The 24,999-nt window shown below is 52.4% G+C and overlaps 1 protein-coding gene across 6 annotated transcripts in view; it reads left to right on the top strand.

Moving 5' to 3' along the window:
* Positions 1-24,999, top strand: part of sash1a (SAM and SH3 domain containing 1a) — a 169,205-nt gene that overhangs the window by 139,468 nt on the left and 4,738 nt on the right. For 5 of the 6 annotated variants that reach the window (XM_049002334.1, XM_049002339.1, XM_049002340.1 and 2 more), the window contains exons 3-18: positions 4,491-4,544; positions 4,642-4,691; positions 9,114-9,154; positions 9,825-9,911; positions 10,034-10,146; positions 10,612-10,713; positions 12,263-12,389; positions 12,726-13,102; positions 15,239-15,313; positions 15,486-15,623; positions 16,146-16,281; positions 17,401-17,570; positions 17,654-17,863; positions 19,870-20,020; positions 20,113-20,241; positions 24,001-24,881. In XM_049002334.1, coding sequence (XP_048858291.1) covers positions 4,491-4,544; positions 4,642-4,691; positions 9,114-9,154; positions 9,825-9,911; positions 10,034-10,146; positions 10,612-10,713; positions 12,263-12,389; positions 12,726-13,102; positions 15,239-15,313; positions 15,486-15,623; positions 16,146-16,281; positions 17,401-17,570; positions 17,654-17,863; positions 19,870-20,020; positions 20,113-20,241; positions 24,001-24,881 — 2,841 coding nt within the window. The remainder of the gene's footprint in view (positions 1-4,490; positions 4,545-4,641; positions 4,692-9,113; positions 9,155-9,824; positions 9,912-10,033; positions 10,147-10,611; positions 10,714-12,262; positions 12,390-12,725; positions 13,103-15,238; positions 15,314-15,485; positions 15,624-16,145; positions 16,282-17,400; positions 17,571-17,653; positions 17,864-19,869; positions 20,021-20,112; positions 20,242-24,000; positions 24,882-24,999) is intronic. The other variant, XM_049002336.1, reaches the window with a different exon arrangement.

Genomic DNA, 24,999 nt, shown 5'->3' with positions numbered 1-24,999 from the left:
ATTTCACAGTCAGACGTGTTTTGTCGGCAAACGCAGAGGAAAGAAGGAGAGGTACCCCCCCCTCAGACCTCCCCACCAACACCACCCGTTACAGCCAGCTGGAACAATGGCTACAAATTTCAAAGGCGCTTTGACCATAATTACGTCAGCTGGTATTTACACTTACCGTCTGGGATTTAACCTTTGGGGGGTGGCAGCCTTTGTTTGGGAGCCGTAAAGGGCAGCAGGACAGACCCCCACTGTGACACTGGTTGTGGTTGCCCCCACCTCACATTACCCACGTCTTGACACTTCCCGGCGGCCCAGGGGCATGTGATCTAGGGTCAGAGGTGATCGTCCTAATGCCCACATGCTGCTCTTTGGTGCAGTACCGCAGGGAGCTCTGCGCATAGACCATTCCTACTTCAGTACCATGCATGTGCCTCTGAAGGTGCTTTTCCACCACACCAGGTACCGTACTTTGGGTACTTCGGGAAAGTACCAAATGTTTGGTACTTCAAGGTGTTGGTACCGGCTCCCAATGGAGAGGCGGGGAATTTCGAAAAAAGGCTCCATACATTACAGGGCTGCGTGATACGCGGTATTATACACATGCAAGTTTCAGGGCCGCGATCATCAGCTGGCATAAGATCAGGCTTTTTCATACCTTCATACTGTCAGGACATTATTGCATGGGGGGGTTTACTTCACAAAAACATTTTTACTTTGTTATAGGAAACAAAACCTCGGAAGTTTTGTCATTTTAATGATTGTTCCTTTAGATTATGTTGTACATGTTTTATACATCAGTTTAAAGTTTACCTTTTGCATGAGCGCTGCATGCGTTCGTCTCCTTTTTACTTTTCCAATATTGTGCGGCTCTAGTATATTATAGCCAATAAAAGTGTAGCGCCTGGTGCAGTGGAAAAGTGCCCTGAGATGACAGAAGACTTCAGCCGTTTATGAGAAATAGCAAAACTTTAAGATCTCTGTTTCTCTTCTTCAAATTGGCGGGGGGAGGTTCCCGATTTTGGTTATCGACATCCCAGACTGTGGAAATGCTGGTGAGTTGTGGCCAAGCAACACCAAACACGAGAAGGCGATTGGGGCTGCCAAATAGCCAGGCAGTCCCCACCTCTCCATGGCCCCCTGTTCCTTTTATGGGGGCGAGAGAGGCCGCCTTTGAAGAGTCTTGGTTGATGTGGTCCCCCTTAGTCTTTGGCCTCCCCGGAATTCCCTCATAGGGAAAGTATACGTGGGTTTGAAGGCTACCGTCTGGGGAGAGTCTGTGCGATACCCGGTACTGTGTGACGGTGGAAACTGGCCTGGTGGGAACTCGCCACGCAACCCCGGAATGAACCGGTGGTAGCCGGTGAGGAACACGCCGAACGCCATGCCGGGAGGCAAATCCATCTCTTAGGAGATCATTTCTGTTTGGGCTCTCGCACTGAATAACAACATGGCGTGATGCAGTCTCCAGCAGAACCGGCTCTGGGACACAAAGGAGCGCAGGCAGCATTCTGGAGCCGCTTCAAAAGAAGACACCCTCGAATTTGCATCTGGAAGGAGATGCGTGACGTGATTTCTGGCTGTTTGTTTTCAGTCTGGAGCTCTGGAATCTGTAACCTGAAGCTGTAATGGAGGGTCGCTCTTAGGCGAGCCATCGCCACGGTGACCAGGCGGGCTGCGAGGCACTACCCTTCTCATTTACGGTGCTGTTTATTATGGGATGTGCGCCCCGTTCTGTTTGATAAACATAGAACGTGTTTTGTCTGCATTTTCAGATTCGTGGCCTTGCTCATTCACTGAAGTCTGAAGCAGGTTTTTCTGATTTCAGCATGAAATGTATGTTCTTTTTATTTCATCTTTTTGCGAGGGAGTGAGACGCAGGTCTCCAGGTGCCAGATGAGCGGCTTGATCTCTTCGAAATGGCCCGGCTGCGCACTGAAACGGCTCACTAAACGAGGGGTTGCATGTGAACCAGATCATGGCCACATCGTGGAAGAGGAGAGTCCCTCTTCCAAGCCCCAGGCTTGAGGCCTGGTGTTCAAGCTGTGCCTGTTTTACAGACATCACAGGTTTAAAATATTTAGCAAAAGTTTATGGGTTTTCGTAGCGTGGGAAATGGTTGTATGCATGTGTGCATGCGTGTCTGAGAGAGAGGGACCGCCGCGAAGAGGGCGACTGGGCATAAGGGCTCATTCTGCTGACAGCAGGTCCGTCTGCACCCCTCGGTCTCCGTGGCGAGGCTTGATGACACGTCAGGGCCCCCCACAGCAGCTCTACTCGGCCCTGGGGACGTGATCGGGGGTCACAGGCTGCGTCTGTCCTCTTCCCTTCTTTGATTTACTTCTAAAGCACAAGCTTCCACACTCTGTCTCTGTTTGCTGCAGTTTGTGGATAAACGCAGTAGGCTTTATTTTTTATTTACTCTTCGCTTAAATAGATACTGAAACGGCTAAGACTCACCCTCCACCCACCCCCCTCCCAAATAAACCGCTTTGCGATTTTTGTTTTTGGCAGAAATACGGGGAAAGCGGCTGTTTCCTTTCTTCTGAAATCCTCCCGGCTTGTCTGTTCAGCAGATTCTCCGCTCGCGGCTCCGGCGACATGCTCTGGACCCGGTCTTCCCGAAAGGGTCATCCTTGGGGCCCGCAGGAGGGCACCACCTTCCTCTTTTTTTTGGGGGGGGGGGTAGTTCGTACTGTCCGCAAGCAACGAATTCCCCTTTTTTATTTTTCTCCTAAGCACAGCAGTAATGACTTCTGAGTTTTCAGTGCTTCTTTCCTTTGTTAAATGTGGCGTTCTGCTTTAATTAAACGCCTCTTTCCCGTGTTAATAAGAGTTGTAGGGTGCTGTGCCATTGCCTGGGGCCAGCGGCCTCTCCCCGCCCACAGCCCAGCCCGCGCTAGCGGCTCCGGTTGCGTCTTGAAGGCACATTCTGTTTGACATCTGCCCCAGGCTTTGCTTAAATATTCGCTCTGGGCTGTGATCTTCATTCCACCACTGAACCGCAAAGGCCAGTGGCTGAAATCTGGACATACGAGGGATTCCGTTTGGGGGGGGGGGGTCAAAGGTCATAGCAGAGGGAGCAGCATTTGAGCTTCATGGGGGTTTGACTCTCGTCTTTCTTTTGTCCCTTGGCAGATGATGCAGCCATCCTGTCCTGCGTGTCCTTCTAATGACACATTTCCTCTCTGTCTTCAGCTGGGCACCGTATCAGGGCTGTTGCCACTGTGAAGCTGTTGGTTGATCCAGGGTCTTGCTCGCTTTCTGACTCAGAGGAAGCCCACATGTGCTTCTCTCTCTAAGGTGCATGCTTGTCAGTCGTACATCACAACGGCCTCTGTGAGACGTGAAGTCATTTCCTCGGGGCAGATGGGACGCAGTCACGTGGATGATTCATGTTCCTCCTGCGGGATTCACCCCCCGCATAAGACCGAGAGTCAGAAAGGGAAGTGTGTTTGCAGGTTGCCTGGCCCTGGGAAACGGCTCTGCATTTCCCAACACTGGTCACTTGCCGGACTTTTGCGACGTCCTGTGATACAGACATTTTATACGGTTAGCTGTGCGTCAGTTTCGGTATTCGGTAACTCGAAGACCTCATTTAGATTCCCTGAGTTTAATATACAGTGTCTGTTTCATCAGGCGGAGATCTGCGGTCAGCTGACATACTTCCACCTTGTATTGTGTGATTCATGCAGATTCAGGGAGCTGCTGCGTGTCAGATGTTGGGGGCGTCTCTGGGGAGCCAGGATGTTTTGTCATGTTAGACATTTTATTAGTCGGTAGGTCGACACGCGAATTCACTGTTTCACTCGGACTGCACTGATGCGTCCCTCAGAGCATGTGCACTGGATTGGAGAGGATTTTCACTTGGGTGGGGGGGGGGAAAGCGCATGAATGTGGGTGGCTGCTTGAGAGCCTGATGTTTTCAGTCCTGGAAGAATTCTGATCTAACGAGACCTGCCGCTCTCCGTGCTGGCTCGCCTGGAATTTGGTTGGCTGTGGAGCTCATGGGGCGGGTAGACCTATCGGGTTTGACGATGGTTTAAAGGGATCACCTGCCAAGGGCGGTAGGCAACAGGCTTTTGCTTGTTGTTAATCCTTGAATACGCTTCAAAGCTTCCACCTTCTCCAACCTGGTGGGGCATCTTCACTAGTTTTTGGTTTGCATTTGAGGTTCGCTTGTTTCCATGCCCTCATTAGAAGCCCGGACCCTGTTGCTCCATGAAGCAGCCGGTCAGGTTGGCATTCCCCTCAGGTGGAGGTGTGCTCCAGGCCCGTCGGCGGGAATCCTCTACGCCTCTCATTCCAAGCTGGCTGAGCCAGCCTTAACGTGTTAATCCAGTCCCGCTTGGATCACTGCAGAAGCTCGTGGTGTTCCGAGCCCATGCAAGAAATAACGTGGGTGTAGCATGGGTGTAGCATGGGTGTAGCGCCAGTGTGGCGCCAGTGTAACGGTGGTGATTTCCTGGTCACTGATGGCTTTCTCTGGCTCTCTTTTCCAGGAGAAGGCAGAAGCCAGTCCCCCCTCACAGCTCCAACTGCGGGCAGAGGTCCAGGTAAGTTGCTCAGGGGCAGAGGGGAAGGAGGCGGGGTGATGTGCACGGTGTCGATGGCCGCCGACTAACCGCAGCGCCCCCTACCTTCTGTCCGCAGGAGTCACTGGGCTTCAGCAGCACGGTGTCCACTCCCGAGAGTGAGAGGAAGTAAGGATGCTCTTCACAAGTCGCTCCACACGCCAGCCATGCTGAGTCAGCTTAAAAGTGCCGAGTCAGACCCTGGCCATACCTCCGATGAGTCAGTATGCAGGAGCACTGTGTGACCAGGGGTCACCCCCCCCCCCGCCAGCTTTGTGGAGGATGTGGTGGTCATATCTGGGGTGGTCCTCAGTGACGCAGGCCTCCTCCATGCCGTGCTCTCTTCACCAACATACCCTTGGCCTTGTGCCCCCCCCCCCCCCCCCCCCCGTCGCAGTAAGCTGAGTAAGGGGAAATAGTGCTTCATGTCCTCCCCCTTTCCTTCCCTCTATTGTGTGGTGACAGCGATGGGCTGACTGGGCTAGGAAACCCAGAACCTAAATCGCAGAAAGCAGCTTCTGTTTCCGGACCGGCACCCTTCGTGGGCGCGGGGGCAGTCCTGAGTCATGTGACGATTGCCTGAGGTTGCGGTAACTGGCCTGACACCCTCCTCGTAGATAAACTGCAGGATTAGCCTTTAAACAACTTTAATTTTCGATGACTGGGTGCCGGGTTGCTTTAAGGTCGGCTCCCTGCAGTGCCGGGCGTTTAGACCTCTGGGGTCGAGTGCATCATCGGTAATGCAGCGATTTTTTTTGCGTCGATTTCAGTTTATATCTCGCTAAAATATTGCTGTAGAATCATGAAAAAAAATGCTGACTAAATCCGTAATCTGTCTTCTTTTCAAAACGTCTATTGTCGGAAGTATTAACGTTTTTAAAATTAGGTTCAATCGGCAAAAATGTAAACCATGTCACCTTACTTTGTTTTACCTGCATTTGGGGCGTGTAGTACCGCTCTCACCTGAAGATCGCTATTCACATTCTAAATGGCCACATTTCTGCGTATTCAAATCGCATTCACATGGTAATTTGATGAACAACACAACAGTAACACAACAGTGAAACGCGATCTAGATACATTCCCATCAGCGCCATAGAGGCGAGGTGGGGGGGGGGGGTGTGGCCAGGTGTGAATGGCTCATGCATACACATGTGAGCTCCCTCATATTCAATGAAAGGAGACAGAAATAGTGACCAGCTTTTCTTATTTATTTATCCAACTGAATGTTGCAGCTACACCATTTAGTCATCTTCATGTAGCCAAGATATCCCAGATATCTGGGATCAAAACAAACTGCCAGCATTGCTTACTATGTACGTTTATAATGTTTCTGCAAGTGTTCCAAACTGCATTTTGCAATGTCTCTACTTTGATGTCAAATTACAAACTTAAATCTGACATATTTATAAAGTACATAAAAATTAAGATGAGTGTAATGCCAAAACAAATATATAAGAAATAATTTGCCATTAAGTTTATGAGATTTTAAAGATGTGTGTGATCATGCCCCAGCCGGTGAATGCGTGTTCCCTACCACTAGACCCCAGAGCGTTAAGCAGGCCGTGTCGCTGCGAGACGTAATAACACGCCGGTCGTATGGATGTGGTCCAGCTTTGATCTCCCAGCATTCCTCCGGCCTCTTGATTGACCGGAAGCTGGACATACTGCGATAACTCCAAAGGGCACTACGGGAAGTGGTTCATCAGAGATGCCGGGGGGGGGGGGGGGCGCACTACCTTTCCTCAAAAGGCGTCATTCCAGTCATCTGTGTTTGTACAGCTGGGTAGGCTGACGTGGTTCTGGTCGATTCTTTGGGGGTTGCGTAGTCCGTATCCCCCTTGCCGCCCCCCTGCCTCAATGGCAATGGGTAGCATGACTACTTATCATCCACATCCTATTTAGTCCAGCCACACTGCTTTCAGGAAATCCTGTTGTGTCCCAGCCTCCTTGAACCCTCCTTCATGGGGGCATCCTGCCAGCCTTCCTCCCTACTCGGGGGGGCGGGCGGTGGAGGGTCCCCATCACTGTCATCAACTGCCTGGGAAGGTGTGACTCTGGGGGCGGAAAAAGTGGCCAGTCACTGTCGCTAGGGAATTGTCCCTCCTGACCCACTGGGATGACATGCTGGTTTGCATGCGTGCGCCGCGTTGGCTTCCCTCCGTCTTGCTGCCCTGGCCCTTTGCTCACACCGCGTTCCTGCTGAGGATCGATGCCGTCTGTCTGGCCGGCTGTTAGCCCCTGAGGAGGCACTCGCTGGTTTTTATCCTTTTTCTGGGATAAGGTCCATGACTAGAATATAAGATAAAAATGCGAGGCCTCTGACCTTGGACTGCATCACTGTGTGTGACACATGCCTTAACCACTCTGCTGGGTATTTTTGACAGTGACAGCAAATTTATTAAAAGGTCCTACAGTTTGCTGGAAATTGGGTCCTAGTTCATGCTGTTTCTCTGTCTCTGCCGGGCAGTAGGAGAGGAGTGAGTGTGGTGAAAGGCCATCCGATTGGCCCGTGCTTTGTAAGAGCATCCTCTGACGGGGGCTGATTACCTTCTGGGCGTTTGGAGCGGGCCGTCATGGATTCATTGGCTAGGCCCGACCGTGGAGGGTTAGTGTCACGAAGGGGGTTCCATGGCCACCTGATTGTCCCCTGATGGTCCAGTAGCAGTCAGTCCGCTGTCCCCCACAAGCTCGGCCCTGACGGCTTCTCTTAATCAGCTCTCTTTGGTGGAACGCCGCCCGTGGTTGTCAGCTTGGGGGTGTGTGTGGGGGGCTGTTAGAATTCCACCCTCTGCTGTGAGGATGTTGCTGTTTAAGAGGAATGTCACGGTAACACAGATACGATATGTAGCCACGAGGTCCTTCATGTCATGTCCTTGGGGGCTGGGGGGGGCATGTGCTCAAACTGGTTATCAGTGGCAGTGCTCAGGCGAACGAGCCCCCGTCGTTGTGGCTCTCATTGCCCGCATGCCCCTCCCCCAGGGCTCTCTGCCCACACACCTTGCAGAGTGGCCCCTCCCCATGAGATTTCAGCACTGCATGGCTGGGCCGGTGTCTCCTGGGAGACCGGCCATGTCCTGCACATCCCCGCGCGGACGGCGCGTTTCACGTCTATGCCACTGATCTGTGTCACTGTAACTTAATTTTCCTCATGGAATGTTCTGAACCGTAGCCAGGACCACTGCATGAACGGCCCATTGTGGCCCGCAGGAAGCGGAACCAGCTGGAATGGGCCAGCGCATTCCGGGTCCCTGTCCAATGCAATTGGCCGTACAGGCCTGCGGCATCATACAAACTCGCATTTGTTTTTTGTTTGTTTTTTGGTTTTTTTGTTTTTTTTAATTATCATTATTACTTGTGTTTAGAACCCACCTTGGACCAAGTGCTTTTGTGGGTTGCCAGGTATTACCAATGCCCTGCTGTGTGTGTGTGTGTGTGTGTGTGTGTGTCTCCCAGGGGATTATTTTTTTTTCTCTTACTTTGCAGCAGCAGGTGGTGCTGTAAATCTGTAGTTTGTTTTGCCCACGTTATATGATCTGAATGTATAACTTTTAAAATGCTTCAAATACTCAGTCACTTGAACTAAACGAAAACAGAAGCTAGTTGTGATTGGCTAGCAGACGTTTGTGGGCAGAGCCCAAGATGTTGTGAGCCTGATGTTTCTAAAGAGGGACGCGGGATGAGCCTTTGTCTGTAGGTCAGTGTCCCTGCCCACCAATGCTGGGAGCCTGACTGGCTGGCTTTTGCCCAAACCCGGACAAGCTTTGCTCCGCTAAGCTGTAGCTGCGATGGTGGGTGACCCTGGGTGTGACCCGGTCTCTGTGGAGCGTGGTTGGTGTGTGCCGGCTTCGATAAGGCAGACGCCTGCCCTTCTGGGTTTCTGGCTTCTGCGGAACGTCGGTCCCAAACCACCGGAGCCTGCCGTGGTGATTTCCCGGAGCTTGCTGGGCATGGTCTCCTCGCAGACCCTGCGACCCATCGGGGCTTCAGCCAACCCGCGGCCGACTGCTCCCCACCTCCCGGCACATGGCCCGAACACAGTCGCCTCCCTCCGCTACAGCTCATTCGCTGGATGTCCAGCATTGTGCCACTACTGCCCTCTGGTGGTCAACCTTGAATAGTGCATGGTACTATGGAATCTTAAGCCTTGACAACATTTGATGAGCTCTCCCATCGTTTTACTCGAATTGTTAATGACAAGTGGGTAGAAGTTTCATCCCTTTCCAAAAAGAATGGGGTGCTGAAAGCAACTCGCCTACTAAAATTGGTGTTCACCCTGATTTGGCTGCTGCATTGGAGGTCCCTCAGCACGAAGGGGGGGGGGGGCTGTCAGACCCCGGAACAAGACTGCTCGTCTCTGTGTTTGCACTGACACTGAATCGCATGTCAGGGTCAGCATGTCAGGGGGGCGGGACAAGGACAGGGAGGCGGGCCATTCCCGAAGGCTGGTGAGCTCATTCGCGGGGGCTGCAGACGGCTCTGGGTGGACAGGTGACAGCAGCTCCGATAATCTGAGTGATTTTATTCATTCTTCTCCTCCCCTTTTTTCAGGGTGCCTTTGTACAAGTCGAGCTCTGAAGAGGGCTGCGGAGGTGAGTGTGTGTGTGTGTGTGTCCGCATGTATTTAGTCATGCATGGCCGTTCTTGCTTTTGTTCTGACCTCATTTCTCCATCTTCATTTGTACCGTGTTCTCCTGTGAGCGTGAACATTAGTGTGAACATTAGTGTGAACACTCTCTCCCTGCCGTGTATCACTGGATGCACCTTTCGGTCTGACGGCCCAAGCAAATGCAGCCGTCGATTTTATTTATGCTGGGGCCGTCGGCGGATCGGTACGGTAGAGCAAAAGACACCTTCGCCCTGGGAGAGAAACCCCCCACATCCCTGTCCCAACGCTGCTTTCCGTGGTGCGCCTGCCGCGTTTCGATGTGGGGGGTCCCAGTGATATTCATGCTGCTTCCAACATGAAAGCGATGAAAATCCCGCAAAAACGAACCATGTCTTGTTTACAGGAAGGATGCAGTAAAGGGTTCTGTAGAATCTGGCCTCCTCTGTATTAGTGTTATGCTCGATTAATGTTCTTCCTCCTTATTTTAGTAAAAATAGTTTTTGTTTGTTTTGAGTGAGGAGTCGCACTGGTCTTGGCTTGTAGGTTTGAGTGACCCAGCGCGTTGAGGTCGCTCTTCTGAGGGGAATCCACTCTCTCTCTCTCTACCGGAGCTGTCCTCTTGAGTGCAGTCTCACCCGTGTCTCACCCTGCAGGGAGGTGGGACAGCAAGAAGAAGAGCAAGTCTTTCTGGCAGAATTTTCGCAAGTCTCAGAAAGGCGTGATGCGTCAGACGTCGAAAGGTGCGGGTGGACTTCGTGTGACAGACACCCCGCGAATGCCGCGGCGGTGCCGAGCTGTCGCTTAACCCATCTCAATTCAGGCTTGACCTTAAATCCTTGATCCCCCCCCCCCCCCCCCCCAGGAGAAGACATCGGTTATGTTGCCAGTGAGATCACCATGAGTGCTGAAGAGCGCATCCAGCTGATGATGATGGTGAAAGACAAGATGATCACTGTTGAAGAAGCCCTTGCCCGGGTACGACCCCCCCCCCCCCCCACCTTACCTGTGGGCTGCCACTGCCCCTCCTCCCAACCCCACCTACTTCTCCCACTCTGTCCTTACAGCCCACTAAAGCAGCTTTGGCCTAACTCGAAATAACCTTCTCCGCCATTCAGTAACCTTGCCCTCACTAATTGGAGCTACTTCAGACAGGGAGGACGTTTCGTATCAGTGGGGTTAGTCTCTGCACACGGCCATGTCCACCTCACGGGGGGGGTTGGGTTCCCATGCTCCACTTTCACGCTTCCATCCCCGGATAATCGCTGACGTAGAACCTTTCCGGAATATCCTGTGTCTCATAAGCGTCCCCCTCTTCCAAACTGACCCTTCACCTTTGCTAGCCGTGAATGGCAGTTTGTTACCGAAATGCTGGACCTGAAGCTATGGCTGCCTACCGCCCCTAGCCTCCACAGTCCTCTCTCTGACTCTTCTTCTCCGTAGTTGAAGGAGTATGAGATGCACAACAGGCAGTCGGGCAGTACTGACAATGCCGAGGGGACTGATGGCTCCGGTCTCACTGTAATCGAGTCCTCAAACTGTAATGTAAGTACCGCTGCTTTTCACCACCTCTCCCCTTTGGTCCCTGCTCACCCGCGTTTTCACCTCCCCGACCCCAGTCCGCGCAGCACGGCTCCTTGGGTGAGGACTTGGGTTCGAGGACGTGCGGGAATCTGATTGTGATGGTTAGTGACTTCTGTTGGTGTCCAAACATGGTGACAAGTGGAAAAACACAAGACAAGGGGAACCACTGAGTGCTCACTAAGTGAAAAGACCGTGATCTAGTGACTTCTCGCAAATCTACGCTCTGTCACACGACCATGGCAGTTGCATCACACGCGCAGCCACCCACTGTTTTCTCATGGCAAAGATCCACCCCCCCCCCCAACACACTGGGGGGGGTTCCTTTGAGCAGTCTTCCAGATGGCAGCATGTTAAGCATCTAGACCAGGGGTGGCCAGTCTTGTGCGCAAAGGGCCGGTGTGTATGCAGGTTTTTGGGGTAACCTTTAGGTCAGCGGTTCAAGCCCAGGTGTGAGGACTTTTCAGCCAATCAGTCCTCTAATTAGTGACCTAATTAGGGAGTTGCAGTGAAAACCTGCATAGACACCGGCCCTTTGCGGATAAGATTGGCCACCCCTGATCTAGACAAACGTCAGGGTGTCAAAGTGCCCCCTGCCCTCCGTGACCCAGCTGGAGGGAGATCAGGGCTCCATGGTGACCGTCTGTAAGATGATAACGCCGCTTTCTGAATGTTCCGGAGTGACTAGACCGTGGAATCTGAGGAGGATTTGAGAGAGGCTGTTTTTCTGTGAGACCGTTGTGCATGTGATGATGTCATGTCTGTGAGGCGGGGTCCAGGGGGGAGGACAGACACTGCTCGCGAGACGCAGGACTCGCTGCCAGGATGATTTCACATTTTACTGCCTCTTGTAAAATATAAATTTCGTGGGTGTGTGCTTCTGTCTCCGCTGTTCCAGCGTGATCTGGGGCTGAGACATCTGCAGCGTGCTGTCATTCATCCCCTAATGCTCACTAATAACACTGTAACATGGCATGTTTACAGTCACTAATCAACTGACCTTTTTTTTTTTTTTTTTTTTTCTTGTTAAATTTAAAGCTGTAACCTAAGTGGCTCTGTGTGCGAGTGGCTTTCTGGGTAATGTGGTCGAGCCAACAAAATTCAGTGCCGCGCCCCGTGGCTGGAACGGCTGCGTGGGAGGCTCTGCTCACAGTGTGGTCCCCTGTCGTGGGATCCGAGCCCAGTGGATTGAGGCCGGGGGAGGAAACGGGTCCCTGCTTCGTGACATTGGGCCTGACCGGGGGGGCGAGCACATGCCTTGGGCTGGAACCCCTGGCAAACACAGCTGCTCCCATGAGCGACCTGCTTAATTTTAGTGTTTGGTTCCTCGGTTGCCATGGTGATCTTACTGGCAGTCTGGGGGTGACCATTTCATGGGCGGGGGGGGTACTGGTGAATGTGTCATTAGTGGAATGGGAAACTTGATGTTGACTGATCATCTTCAGTTAACCCGAAGTGATGGATGATGTTGTTGTCATAGCTGACTTTGGTTCCTGGTCCTCCCGTCTCTCAGTCTCGGGAACCGTCCGACGACGAGCTGGAGGACTCTGTGAAGTTCAGGAGGCTGCACAAGCTGGTCAACTCCACCCGCAGGGTGCGGAAGAAGCTCATCAAGGTGGAGGACGGCAGGAAGCCTGAGGGTAAGGATCGGGAACCATGGGAGAAGTTCAGTGTGGAGGGGGTGGACAACCACTGTTTTGGGATGGGGGGGGGGGGGGTTCCTTTCCAGTGAGGTTGAGCATCCCTGGACTGTTTATAATTTCCTTTTCTTAGTCCAAGTATTTGTCTTGGATTGACTACACAGCTTGCAGTGCACATGTGAATTATAAAGTATGATTATGGTTGTAGCTAAATATAAGATCATCGCAGAGGAGGGATAACTTTGGCCCTTTTGGTGCTATGGTTTGCCGAGGAGCGAGCACATGCAGCTGCTAGCGGGGATCGTTTGAGCCTCACAATCCTCAATGATCCCACAGATCCGTTTGGGTTCGAGGCGTCCCCGACGTGCGAGGACAAGTCCGCACTCTACGCCGGCGTGCAGAAGAAGCCCCCCCTTGCCCCGGATGAGTCGCGGTCCTCCCTGCTGCAGGAACAGATGTCTCTGGACGGGGACGCGGACAGCCTGACCACGTCGCCGTCCTCCAGCAGCCTGGACACCTGGGGCAGCCACAAGCTGGTGAAAGCCTTCAGCAGATCCGGCGGCGGAGGTCACGGCCTGATCCGGCCGGCCAGGAAGCCAGGCAGCGGCTCCTCGTTCTCGGAGGCCGACGGCAATGGCGAGGAGGACCCGAGGGTGAATCGCTCCATGCCGGATGGGGAAATGCGGAAGGCCCTCCCGGCACTCAGCCACGGGGTGAGTAGCGACGGCGTGTACGGCGTCTGCGTGCCCCGGGCACGGCATCGCTTCCTGGTGTCCCTCGAGGATGTGCAGGGTGGCCGGCGGCTGGCGAGACCCAAAAAACCCCTGGACCCCACCTACTCCTACTCCACCAAGCACCTACTGCACCAGCGGGCGCGCGCCAAGCTGGCGGGGTCGCCACCGTCACGCTGCGACCTGCAGCTCCTGCGAGACAAAGCCAGGGGCGGCGGCTGGGCCTTCCCGCCACGCAGGCTGCGCGGCCGGGCGGCCGTCAGCGAGTTCAACATCACCTATGTGGTCGAGCGCAGCCTGCATGGCCACCTGAGCTGGTCTCAACTAGTGCGGCCCGTCACGGAGCGGACCCTCGGCAAGGCCGAGCGGCAGGACCTGCGGCGTCGCCTGCTGGACGAAGATGGCGGCGAGGCCGACAGGAAGTGGGCCGCCAGCGTCGACCGTTGTACCAAAAGGGTTCTCTTACGCATTCAGCAAAAGTCTGTGAGTCTGTGGAGAAGGTGCAGCAGCGCCTCCTTCTGGCAGAGCTTTTAGGTTTTCTTGCAAGGCTGCAGAATGGTCTTCTTCATGGCAGTGTAGGGGGGGGGGTATATGCTCAGTGGCATCGTGTGGGTCTGAGATTTGTGCCATTTAGTCCAGTGTTTGGTGATCGTGCTTCACTATGCTTCACTATGCTTTACCGTGCTTCACCATGCCTGCGTGAGCCACGTAGCACCGGTTGTCTAGCTACTTGTATGGAGTTTTTTCTGATGCAAGTCTGAGGCAGCTGGGTTAGAAAGGTATCTGTGAGACGGCGGTTTCCACGTGTCTAAGTTTATCTGTTCGGGCCAAGGGCTGGTTTCTGAACGACTGCTATTTCTCGTTCTTTGTTCTCTGCTTGGTCACAGTAAGTGAAGACCGCAGCAAATTAGAAACCAAGCTACTTCACTTCAGCTACCTGAGCCATTCGTTCTCCCTCTGAGCTTCTGCTACACTGCATTGGGGCATAAGTTTGTTTGCTACTGCAAGCCCAGGTGCTTTTGCATCCTAAAGGAGGAACCGCAAACGCCGGATGCAGTTCGAGAAGCTTTTCATAAGCAGACCTGTTGGCATGGGTAGTGCCCACTAGGCGACGCTTTTCTGCAGCCTTAAAGAAGCTAAAATGCTCTTTTTTTGTATTCAGTGGAAGTGGTCACCATCCATTAATTAAATGTATTTATTTTTTGTTTTTGAGTTTTTTTTTCTGCCACTGTGAACTGGTTGGCATGGTGATGGTCCTGTTCTGTCGACAAGCTCTGCATGTTCGTCCATTGAATATCCATCTCCAATCCATCTAAAGACCCCTCCTCTGGATGAATACTGTTCTCCTCCCTAAATCTCACCCTTTTCGGACACCCCCCCCTCCCCCGCCCCCCATCTGCCTGTGATTTGGGACCCACCAAGCCGACGGTTCTATTTGCCAGTGTTGTTTTCAAGAACTCTGACACGAGCCTGGATCTTCTCAAAGAATAACGTGAACCCGGGAACGGCAGACGGTCCAAGGCAGACGTTGAGCATTCTCATACTTCTGTAGGATCTTCTGGTTCTGGTTCCATCTGAGGTGTTAGGTCCATCACCCCCTCCCAGCACGTCCGGCAATATGGTCCCTGAACCTCTCCGGTTCTATCAGGTTCAGTGGAGATAGCTGAAGACTCCACTGAAAAACCTCTGAGAGGCCTTTATTATATTTCTTACCCCTAATTTAAAGTATTCCGAAATATATTCATTTTATACAGGACATTGTACAGAATTTTTACATTTGTCTTGATTATGGAAGTCTAAAAAACCCATTGTATAATCTTGTAAGCCTTAAATTACTTGGATATTAAAATTTGCATTATAGCAATAAAGCAGTAGTAAAATCTTAGTAAAAATAGTTGTCTATGTAGTCTGTTTTGTTATTGCATGCTTTAATACAAAGAAGGCTTAGTGTAGATGATGTCCTGCATGGTTGAAGAGAAGAATCAAGGAAGCAATGATGTCCTGCTCCGTTTTCCCATGGTCCAGCTAGCTTCCATCGCAGCGCATGATTCCTTCGCGGACAGGATTTTTTTTTTTCAGTCTGTCGCTTAACCGCCGCCGCCGTTGTCTTTCTGGCAGAGAACATGCAGTTTCGGTGGATTTGACCTGTCCAATCGTGCGCTCCACGTGGTCGGCACAGCCACGGACCCTGATGTAAGTAGATGCCAAAGCAAAGTGAAGGAGGCAGATGGTGTTAGTGAGGCACGTGTGTGTGTGTGTGTGTGTGGATTGGATGTTTGTGGGGGTCATTTTTCAGCTGAATGAGTCATTTTCAGTTAAACACAGTTCTTTGACTGCCACGCCCCCTGCTGTCTGTACTCCACAGAGCAAGGAGCAGGAGCCCATGTACAAGGACGTGGTGAAGTCCCCCACCACGTCACGCATCTCCAAGAAGGTGAAGTCCGTCAAGGAGACCGTGAGGAAGCGGATTTCGAAGAAGTACAGTGCCTCCGCGTCTGAGCAGGTGCGTGCGAACATATGCCTTCATGTTTGCATCCTGGCTGTTTTCCGGAATCTCGTTGCCGGATCGTGACGGTAGCGTGCCGAGAAAGTGAGGGTGGTGGCGGGGGGTGGGGGGGGTTGGATTGCCAATAATGATGCTTTGTGGCAGAGGTGCAGTCGTAAAAATAAATAGAGGAACCTATTCAGAGCGTCGCTCAGAGAGTGTGAACTGTACACCGAAACCCTTTGCTTTACTTTTTTTAGAAATGTGTTGCGCAGCTGAATTACCGCCCCATCAATGTGTCATCTATGAATGTTTCCAGTCAAGTTATTTCACAAATTTATGCCATATAGATGAATAATTCATTTGTGCTGCTTTGCCGCCATCTGCTGGCCATCATATGAATCACCTGTTCCCCCCCCCTCACGTTTCATATTATTGTTTGCACAATTTTGGAATGGTTCAGCAGTGCCGTCGTCACCATTGCAATGACGCAGGTAATCGGTGGTGGGGGGTTAACAGCTTCTCTGTTATCTGCCACAGTCGAGCCCAGACGGCACCCCCAGCTCCCCACAGTCTCCCCAGCCGGACACGGACTCCTTGGAAAAGCCCCCCAAGCTAAAGGCGGGGGGGTCTGTGGAAAGCCTGCGTAGCTCTCTGAGTGGTCAGAGCTCTATGAGTAAGTGCGTGTGCATGTGTATGTTTGTGTGTGTGTGTGTGTGTGCGTGTGTGTGTGTGTGTGTGTGTGTGCGCATGGCCGCCCTGCGGTTAGACCTCCTTGCTGCTGAGACAGAGAGCGCTGTTTCTGCTCGCACTCCTATGCTAGTGAACCCTGCAGCAGTCACTCATCTCTTTTTACATCACACTGCACTGGTGGTCCGTCCTAATTTATTGACTCTTTTTGTTTTTTTCACGCAGTTAATTTGCTGCTACGTTGTTCTGTCGTGTTTTTTTTTCTAGTTTTTCCGGCTGTGTTGCTCAAGTGCACGACAGCATGGCATTGTGGGAGCTGTCAGCAGCCCTTCGGTCACATTTTAAGTTCCTTAACTGTTGTGTCACTGGCCACCCAGTGAGAAGGCATCTTTGTTTTTGAGAACCCCTGCAGGACTGGTTTAAACTAGTTGTGGAACTCATTTAATGCCGCTAACAAACTCTTTGTTGTGGGGTGAGTGCTAAACGCAATTCTGCCTGTGGGTGGCAGTAGAGAGGCCTGCCTAGATTGACTGACTTCACAAAGAGACTTGCCCAGACTCCCTGGATTAATGATTTAGAGTGGGACTCTGCAGTCTCCTTCCTGGTGACACACATGCTAGTCGTTTAGCTCTTTTCTGCTTCCTGTTTCCCATGCTGATCACAGCAATTCGAGTGATCTGGCCTCTGATCAGAAGCTGCGAGAATTGCGTGGTCGAGAACAGGCTCCTCTTTGTTTGGGCGCATCGATGGAGTTACGGCAGTTTTTTTTTTTATCTCCCGGTGGTTAGCAGCTGGTGAATCGATACTGAGTGGGAGGTGACTGCCATGCTCTTTAATCTGGATGCTCTCAAAGGGAGGTTCTGGTTCTTGGTTGTGCTGTTTGGTTCTCTGCCACCTTGCCAGGCTCTCTAAAATAAGATTGTAGACAAAACTCAGCAAAGATCTCTCTGCTATACAGTTGTACATCTGTACAGGATTTTCTGGTTATTTAGATCGCTTGCTTTAAGAAAAATGAAGCATCAATGTGTCTTTAACATTGCTTTTAATGTTTGTGCAGCACCCCCTGCTGGCAGAGACTGATCTTGCGCACGCGGCTGTGTTTCAGGTGGTCAGACTGTGAGCACCACAGACTCGTCAGCCAGTAATCGGGAGAGCGTGAAGTCGGAGGACGGCGATGAAGAAGAGCCCCCCTACGGTGGCCCCTTCTGTGGCCGTGCCCGGGTCCACACCGACTTCACGCCCAGCCCCTATGACACCGACTCCCTCAAGCTGAAGGTGAGCGCACGAAGGCGGGCCCCACCCTCCCCTGCCATTCCTGCCGTGTCTTAACGTCTCTCTTTTGTCCCCGCCCCGCACAGAGGGGTGACGTCATTGACATCATCAGTAAGCCTCCAATGGGGACCTGGATGGGCCTACTCAACAACAAGGTGGGCACCTTCAAGTTCATCTACGTGGACGTGCTGAGTGAGGAGGCGGAGAAGCCAAAGCGGCCAATGAGGCGGAGGAAGAAGGGCCGGCTGCCCAAGCCCAGCTCCGTGGAAGAGCTGCTGGAACGCATCAACCTGAAGGTGGGAGGAGACTCGGCTCCACATGCCCCACCCACTTAGGCTGATTTAACAGCTGTTGCATTGCCCCACCTCTCCAGCAAAGGCTCCTCCCATTCATCCTGAAACTCCGCCCATACATGATGTCAGTTGTCATAGACTCTTACCCCTCTGGGGGTTGACAGCATCGTCGGCGATGCCGCATATCTTTCTCGTGTAATTCAATTCATAACTTGCTGAAAGTTTTTAAGTTTTTAAAATTAGGTTAAATCTGCAAAAAAGTAAGCCATGTCACCTTACTTTGTTTTACCTGCATGGGGGGCGTGTAGTACCGCTCTCACCTGAAGATCGCTGTTCGCATGGTAATTTGATAAACAACGCAACAGTGAAACTCGATCCAGATACATCCCCATCAGCGCCATAAAAAGGGGGGGGGTGTGGCCAGGTGTGAATGGCTCATGCAGACACATGTGAGCTCCCTCATATTCAGTGAAAGGAGCCAGAAATAGTGACATGAGTTCGATTTTTCTTATTTATTTATCCAGCTGAATGTTGCAGCTACACCATTTAGTCATCTTCATGTAGCCAAGACTTTGGTGATCAGATATCTGGGATCAAAACAAACTGCCACCATTGCTTACTATGTACGTTTATAATGTTTCTGCAAGTGTTCCAAACTGCATTTTGCAACGTCTCTACTTTGATGTCTAAAAATCTGACATATTTATAAAGTACATTAATATTAAGATGAGTTTAATGCCAAAACAAGTGTATAAGAAATAATTTGCCATGAATTAAGTTTGAGATTGAAAGAAATGTCTGACCATGCCCCAGTCAGTGAACTCAACCCCTTCTCTATAAACTTCAGAGAATACAGATACTTTAGTGTAACTATTATGCAATTCTTTAGACCCTTACATCTGTCTGTAGTAAATATTCCCTCAAAGCAGAAAGGCGATGATATGATGTCAGGATCGGCTCTCTCTCAGCAGTAAGATGCTGATGCACAGGGGTGAAGGACAGGCACTGTGACCTCATCTCGGTGGGGTCATGACCTGCTGGGCTTTCTCTGCTGTGGCCATTCGTGGCCTGTAGGTGACCCCTCACCTTCCCGTCTGGGTCAGATGGATGCCAAAGTGCCAAGCCTGGTAGCACGTTTAGCCGAGTCCCAAAAGAAAGCTGAGCGTGAAGAGGAGAGGGTAGGGTTACTGGGGTTACCGGGGCTTGGAAGGAACAGCATGTGACACTCTCGCAAGGCAGGGACTTCCAGACTGCTGCTCTCCCTATGGGAGTCGACCCAGGCCTGCGAGCGACCTGCAAGCGGAACGGGGGAGGGGAGGAAGGGTGGATCTGGCGGAGGTCGAGGCAGGAGGAAACCGGGGGACCCACCCTAGATGTGGCAGGGCGAGGCCAAGCTCATGGGCCCTCTTTCTGGGTGTGATCCCACGGCAGCAAGCCAGTTAAGTTGCCATGGGTTCGAGCAGCCATCAAATAACCAAATAATGTACCCTGCCTGCTTCGGGGTGTCACCCTGCCGGCTCTCCCAAGAACAGCCTGAAAGCTCAGCTCAACTTTTTTGTTTTTATTTTAATTTTATAGTCTGACCAAAGCAAACCGCCAAGGTGGGTGGGTTTGGCTTACAAAGCTTCTGAAACCGACACCCAGTCTGATTCTGCAGAGCCATTCTAAGTACAACAAACACTCCTACTGGCACAGCTTTTAAATAGGAATATGTTTGGCGTTAATAGGGGACGTGCCCTGAGGACACACGTGGCCTAGTGTCCCAGGAGACGTCCTACTCTCAAAATAAACCTAGAGTTAGCCCACATTCGCAGCTGCTTACAATCTTTCTCGATCAAAATAGCCATAATTGCAAGGATCAGGGAGAGACACTGTATTTAGGGCCGTCTTCCTGGTGTCTTCCCTCAAAGCGAAGGCGGCATCAGCGGAAATGCCATCATACGGGGCGGGGGTCTCTGGAGTGGGTCAGAGATGGGTGGCATTCACGTGTCACTTCCTGCCGCTTCCAGGAGCACATGCCCACCTTCCTCTTCAACGGCTACGAGGACCTGGACACCTTCCGGCTGCTGGAGGAGGAGGATCTGGATGAGCTGAACATCCGAGATCCTCAGCACCGGGCCATGCTTCTGACTGCGGTGGAGCTGCTGCAGGAGTGCGACAGTGAGTGCGTGCGCATGCACGCCGGCTCGCATACCCGCACACACACGCATGCCCACACCCTACGCGCTGACCCGCATGCCTTCGCCCTGCAGGCAGCAGCGATCCCGAGCGCAACGCCCTGGCCGGCTCGCAGGAGAAGCTTCTGTCGGACGAGCCGGCGCCGGCCCATGACTCGCCGCGGGACTCGGGCTGCTACGAGAGCAGCGAGCACCTGGAGCACGGTAATGAGAGAGGCCCGCCTCCGTGACGCCCACTCTCTTGCTGCTCTTCTGCATTGGCTGACCAACATGCGTTGGGCCCCTCCCACTTTCCGTCTGGACCCTCCCCCCCGCCCAACAGTGCTTCAGTGAGGGACCCGGCTGCTGTTGCTCCATCGTGTTTTGGGGTCTATTTCCATACTCCGACCCCCATGTCTTTCTCCTACTGCCATCCTTTTGCTGCTTCATGCTGATCCCCCAACATTTGGTGGGGGAGGGGGGGGACTCTGTCACCTCCTGGACTTGGGAACCTGACCCGTCATTACCGCATCCCGTCAGAACCATCTCTTGGCATGCCTCATCAGCACTGCCCCTGACCCCCCGCCCCCCCCAACACTTACTGGACAGGCTTTCGGCGGATGGTGGGCAGATGACTTTTGATCGTGTATCACTGTGGGTGGGGGCAGATGGTGCTGCTCTCCATGTTTAGTTGATTTATTTTTTTTTTTGCCTGTTTCAAAGCATCCAGCGAATGTTTCAGGCCTGCCTGGGAATGGATCTGCGACACTTCCGCGCCCATGCGCTTCCTGCGGGACCTGCCCCAGAGTCGTGTGTTGCTTAGCGACCATGCTCTTGTGCCTGAAGACTTGTGCACATTTTAATTATTTTTTTAAATCGCTGGCAGATGTATATACATGGAATACATATATTCAGGATAACGCTGTAAATGCACCGTAAGAGGTCTGCTGTAAATGCCGGTGACGTTGACCTCGATTGATGGATCCTCCGTGGCCGGTCGACTAAGCCTGCACATGCCTCTCAGGGTTGTTATTCAGAACCACGTGCGTGCGGCTCTCAGACGGATCAAAGCGGGGGGGGGGGAATGGCTCTCCAGTCTGTCACCCCTCACCCTGTATTTTGGTTAATCTCCCTCCACATTTCAGGACGGTCTCTGTCCCTGCCATAGAATTTTTTATTTCAATCAGTTCAAAAAGTTAAAGATTATGATAATCAAGCCGCAGTATAAACCAGCGGGATGTATCGGCAATCTTGGTACCCGTAGTAGCATTAGAACCGGGACCACAGGTAGCCTGCCAGCCCGTGTGAGACTGATTTTGGGGAGTCCTTCCCCCTTTTCATTTTCTATATGTGGGGGCAGAGGAATTAAAATTGCTTTCTGATTCCTCAGTGCTGCTTTGCATGTCTCTCTCTCTCTCTCTTTCTCTCTCATGCTTGTTTGCCATCTCTCCTGCATAGCAATGAATGTGCATTGTCATGTGAATAAACATTGGCTTTTGTCACATTTTAAATGCTTCGTCTGCCTTGCTTTCTGGATAAGCCATGCCACTCCCCCCCCTGTGCTTAATGCGAAACACCCCCCCCCCCTTCCTCCCCGTCCTGTGGTCTGTCTAATGGAGGTATTGTTAATTGTGTGATTCCTGAAATGTGGCTGTGATGGGGAGGTGGGGCCTGGGAGGCGGGGCCTGAGGACTGGGAGGCGGGGCCTGAGGACTGGGAGGCGGGGCCTGGGGACTGGGAGGCGGGGCCTGAGGACTGGGAAGGTTGAGCAATTAAAATAAAACCCTCATAAACAGAATGTGTGAAAACAATCATGTTAAACGGTTTTAGAGGTTTTTAATTAAAATTATTTCATCATTCTTAGCTCTTAAGTAACTGAAAGACTAATTCGTTACCAATGTTTTCACACAAAGAGTCTCATGACAGCAAACTTATGAGGGCAAGTTCTCTTGGTACCTCAGCTCTGAACCCTCAGTGACTCTGTAAACAAGACGACCCGAAAACCTCGACTCTGCCGCTGTGTGTGATCATGGCCTTCGGAAGCGGGTGTCTATCAGTCACCTGCTGCTAAAGCAGAAGATGAGTGACAGTGTAACTGTCTGTGAATCTGAAGCTGCTGTCTGTCACTGCTTACGGTGCAGTGTGTCTCCGAACAGACAGCTTCAGGGGAACCGGCAGGACTGACTACTCCTTTATGACTCTTAGTGAGAGATTACATATGTAATATATTAAAACCTATAACGTGATTTGTGTGTATAACTCACTTTCTTGCATATACGTCATACTGCTGGGTATGAAGAGCATCCATTTTCATGGTGTTCATCTGGGAATTGAAGCTATTTAGCTATTTGGGTTTTCATTAAACCAGTGTTAGTTTCACAGGAAACACTCACATGTGGCCTAATGTGTGATCTGTTTGAGTCAAATTTGATTTAGCTCCCATGAGAAAGAAAAACATTTATTTAGCGGATGCCTTCATCCACAGTGACACACAACTGAAGCAGATCAGTGCAGGCGGGCAAACTTGTTGGTTTGTGGTCAGTGGCAGTTTGAGGGACTGGCGATTATCCCACTCGACTGGCCCAACATTACCCCATGATGATTATCCCACCCGACTGGCCCAACATTCCCCCATGACGATTATCCCACCCGACTGGCCCAACATTCCCCCATGATGATTATCCCACCCGACTGGCCCAACATCGCCCCATGATGATTATCCCACCCGACTGGCCCAACATTACCCCATGATGATTATCCCACCCGACTGGCCCAACATTACCCCATGATGATTATCCCACCCGACTGGCCCAACATTGCCCCATGATGATTATCCCACCCGACTGGCCCAACATTCCCCCATGATGATTATCCCACTCGACTGGCCCAACATCGCCCCATGACGATTATCCCACCCGACTGGCCCAACATTCCCCCATGACGATTATCCCACCCGACTGGCCCAACATTCCCCCATGACGATTATCCCACCCGACTGGCCCAACATTGCCCCATGATGATTATCCCACCCGACTGGCCCAACATTCCCCCATGATGATTATCCCACCCGACTGGCCCAACATAACCCCATGATGATTATCCCACCCGACTGGCCCAACATCGCCCCATGATGATTATCCCACCCGACTGGCCCAACATTACCCCATGATGATTATCCCACCCGACTGGCCCAACATTGCCCCATGATGATTATCCCACCCGACTGGCCCAACATTCCCCCATGACGATTATCCCACCCGACTGGCCCAACATCGCCCCATGATGATTATCCCACCCGACTGGCCCAACATAACCCCATGATAATTATCCCACCCGACTGGCCCAACATTACCCCATGATGATTATCCCACCCGACTGGCCCAACATTGCCCCATGATGATTATCCCACCCGACTGGCCCAACATTCCCCCATGACGATTATCCCACCCGACTGGCCCAACATCGCCCCATGATGATTATCCCACCCGACTGGCCCAACATAACCCCATGGTGATTATCCCACCCGACTGGCCGATAAAGCGATGTGTGACTCTGTGGATTAGGATGCTGTTCTCTGAAGACTGAATCCCAGGGTTGACAGTGTGATTTCACTGTTAGGTCCTTAAGTTAGACCCTTAACCCTAAATTGACCCTGCTTTCTCAAACTATGTAATTCATTTTGTATAAAAGTGTAAATAAAAATGTTAAATTCTTTGGTCAAAGAGTGAATTAGGTGGAAAAAAATGGGTATCCCGGGCCACTGCTGAAGCTTAATTGGTTTTGGGCATAGGTGTAGCTAGAAAGTCTGGTCCCCCAGCCGAAAAAAATGCATAATTTTATGTATCCAATGGCCCCTGTAAAGTGCTGGGCCCGCTGAATCTGCCAGGGTATCCATGCCTCCACAGTGCCCCCTGGTGGTTCTCCCCGTGGTTGCAGGCTTCTGGATTAGCTGAGACCTAAAGGGCATCTGCCTTCATGTTTCAGGGAAGGGCCCCAGGACAGCCAGCTCCTTCAGCTCCTCGGCGGACTCTGAGTCTGGCCCACTTCGGCAGCCAGACTATCCGACTCTGCCCATGACCCGGTCCACGGAGGTTCTGCAGCAGGGCAGGAAGGAGCATCGATCTAGCAGGCCATTCTCTCTTCAGGGGCTGCCCCCCCCGAGAAGGCAGCAGGGCAGCACCCCCATGCCCCCTAGCCGCAGCTGCGAGGTGCTGGGCGACACGGCCCTGGTATTGGTGCGTCCTCCGTGGAAGCGCTGCCACTCGCTGGGCAACATCCAGTGGGAGCAGGCCTTTGACAGGAAAAAGCCGCCTGCCCCTGTCTCACGGCCACTGTCATCCTCATCGTCACCTCCACAAGATCCACCAGGGGGCGGGGCAGCCGGCTCTCCAGAAATTCCCGTGGACCAGCCCAGCCCGGCACTGCCGTTGGCCACTCCTTTACGCTTTGGAGACCCTGAATCTTCAGAGACCAATCCCACGGCAAGCGAGAGCGTGACGCAAACAGTCCCGAAAAAGCCTCCCATCCCGCCTCCCGTCCCCATGAAAAAGCGGAAGGAGCGTCTGCTGAACGGCCTGTGCCACCCCGCTCAGCTGCCCCTGCCCTCCCCCGCACTCCCTGTGCTTCCCGCTCGGTCTCCCATCTCTGCCGACCCCTCCCTGCCCCCTACGCCCGGCACCCCACCTGCGCTGCCCCCAGCTTGGCTCTCAGACCTCCCTGAATCAGCATGCCCCCAGATGCACGGGGCCAAGATGGTGGTTTGGAAGAAGGTGTCCCACGGCAAGACGGCCGACCTGGAGTCACTGCTGCAGGACCGGCTAATGGCCGAGGGCATCGACCTCACGGAGGAGCCCTACTCAGACAAGGTGAGCCTGCTTCGTCCAGACCAGCGGAGGTCATTCCCTGATAACAAGAAGCAGACCTTCTACAGACACTACAGCAATCTCTGCCATTAACGCTGGCACATCTTTACACATGATGGAT

This window comes from Brienomyrus brachyistius, unplaced genomic scaffold (genome assembly GCF_023856365.1).
Source record: "Brienomyrus brachyistius isolate T26 unplaced genomic scaffold, BBRACH_0.4 scaffold66, whole genome shotgun sequence".
In the NCBI taxonomy this organism is placed as follows: domain Eukaryota; kingdom Metazoa; phylum Chordata; class Actinopteri; order Osteoglossiformes; family Mormyridae; genus Brienomyrus; species Brienomyrus brachyistius.
The sequence above is the reverse complement of the archived record's forward strand: the minus strand, read 5'-3'. Positions and strand labels throughout refer to the sequence as shown.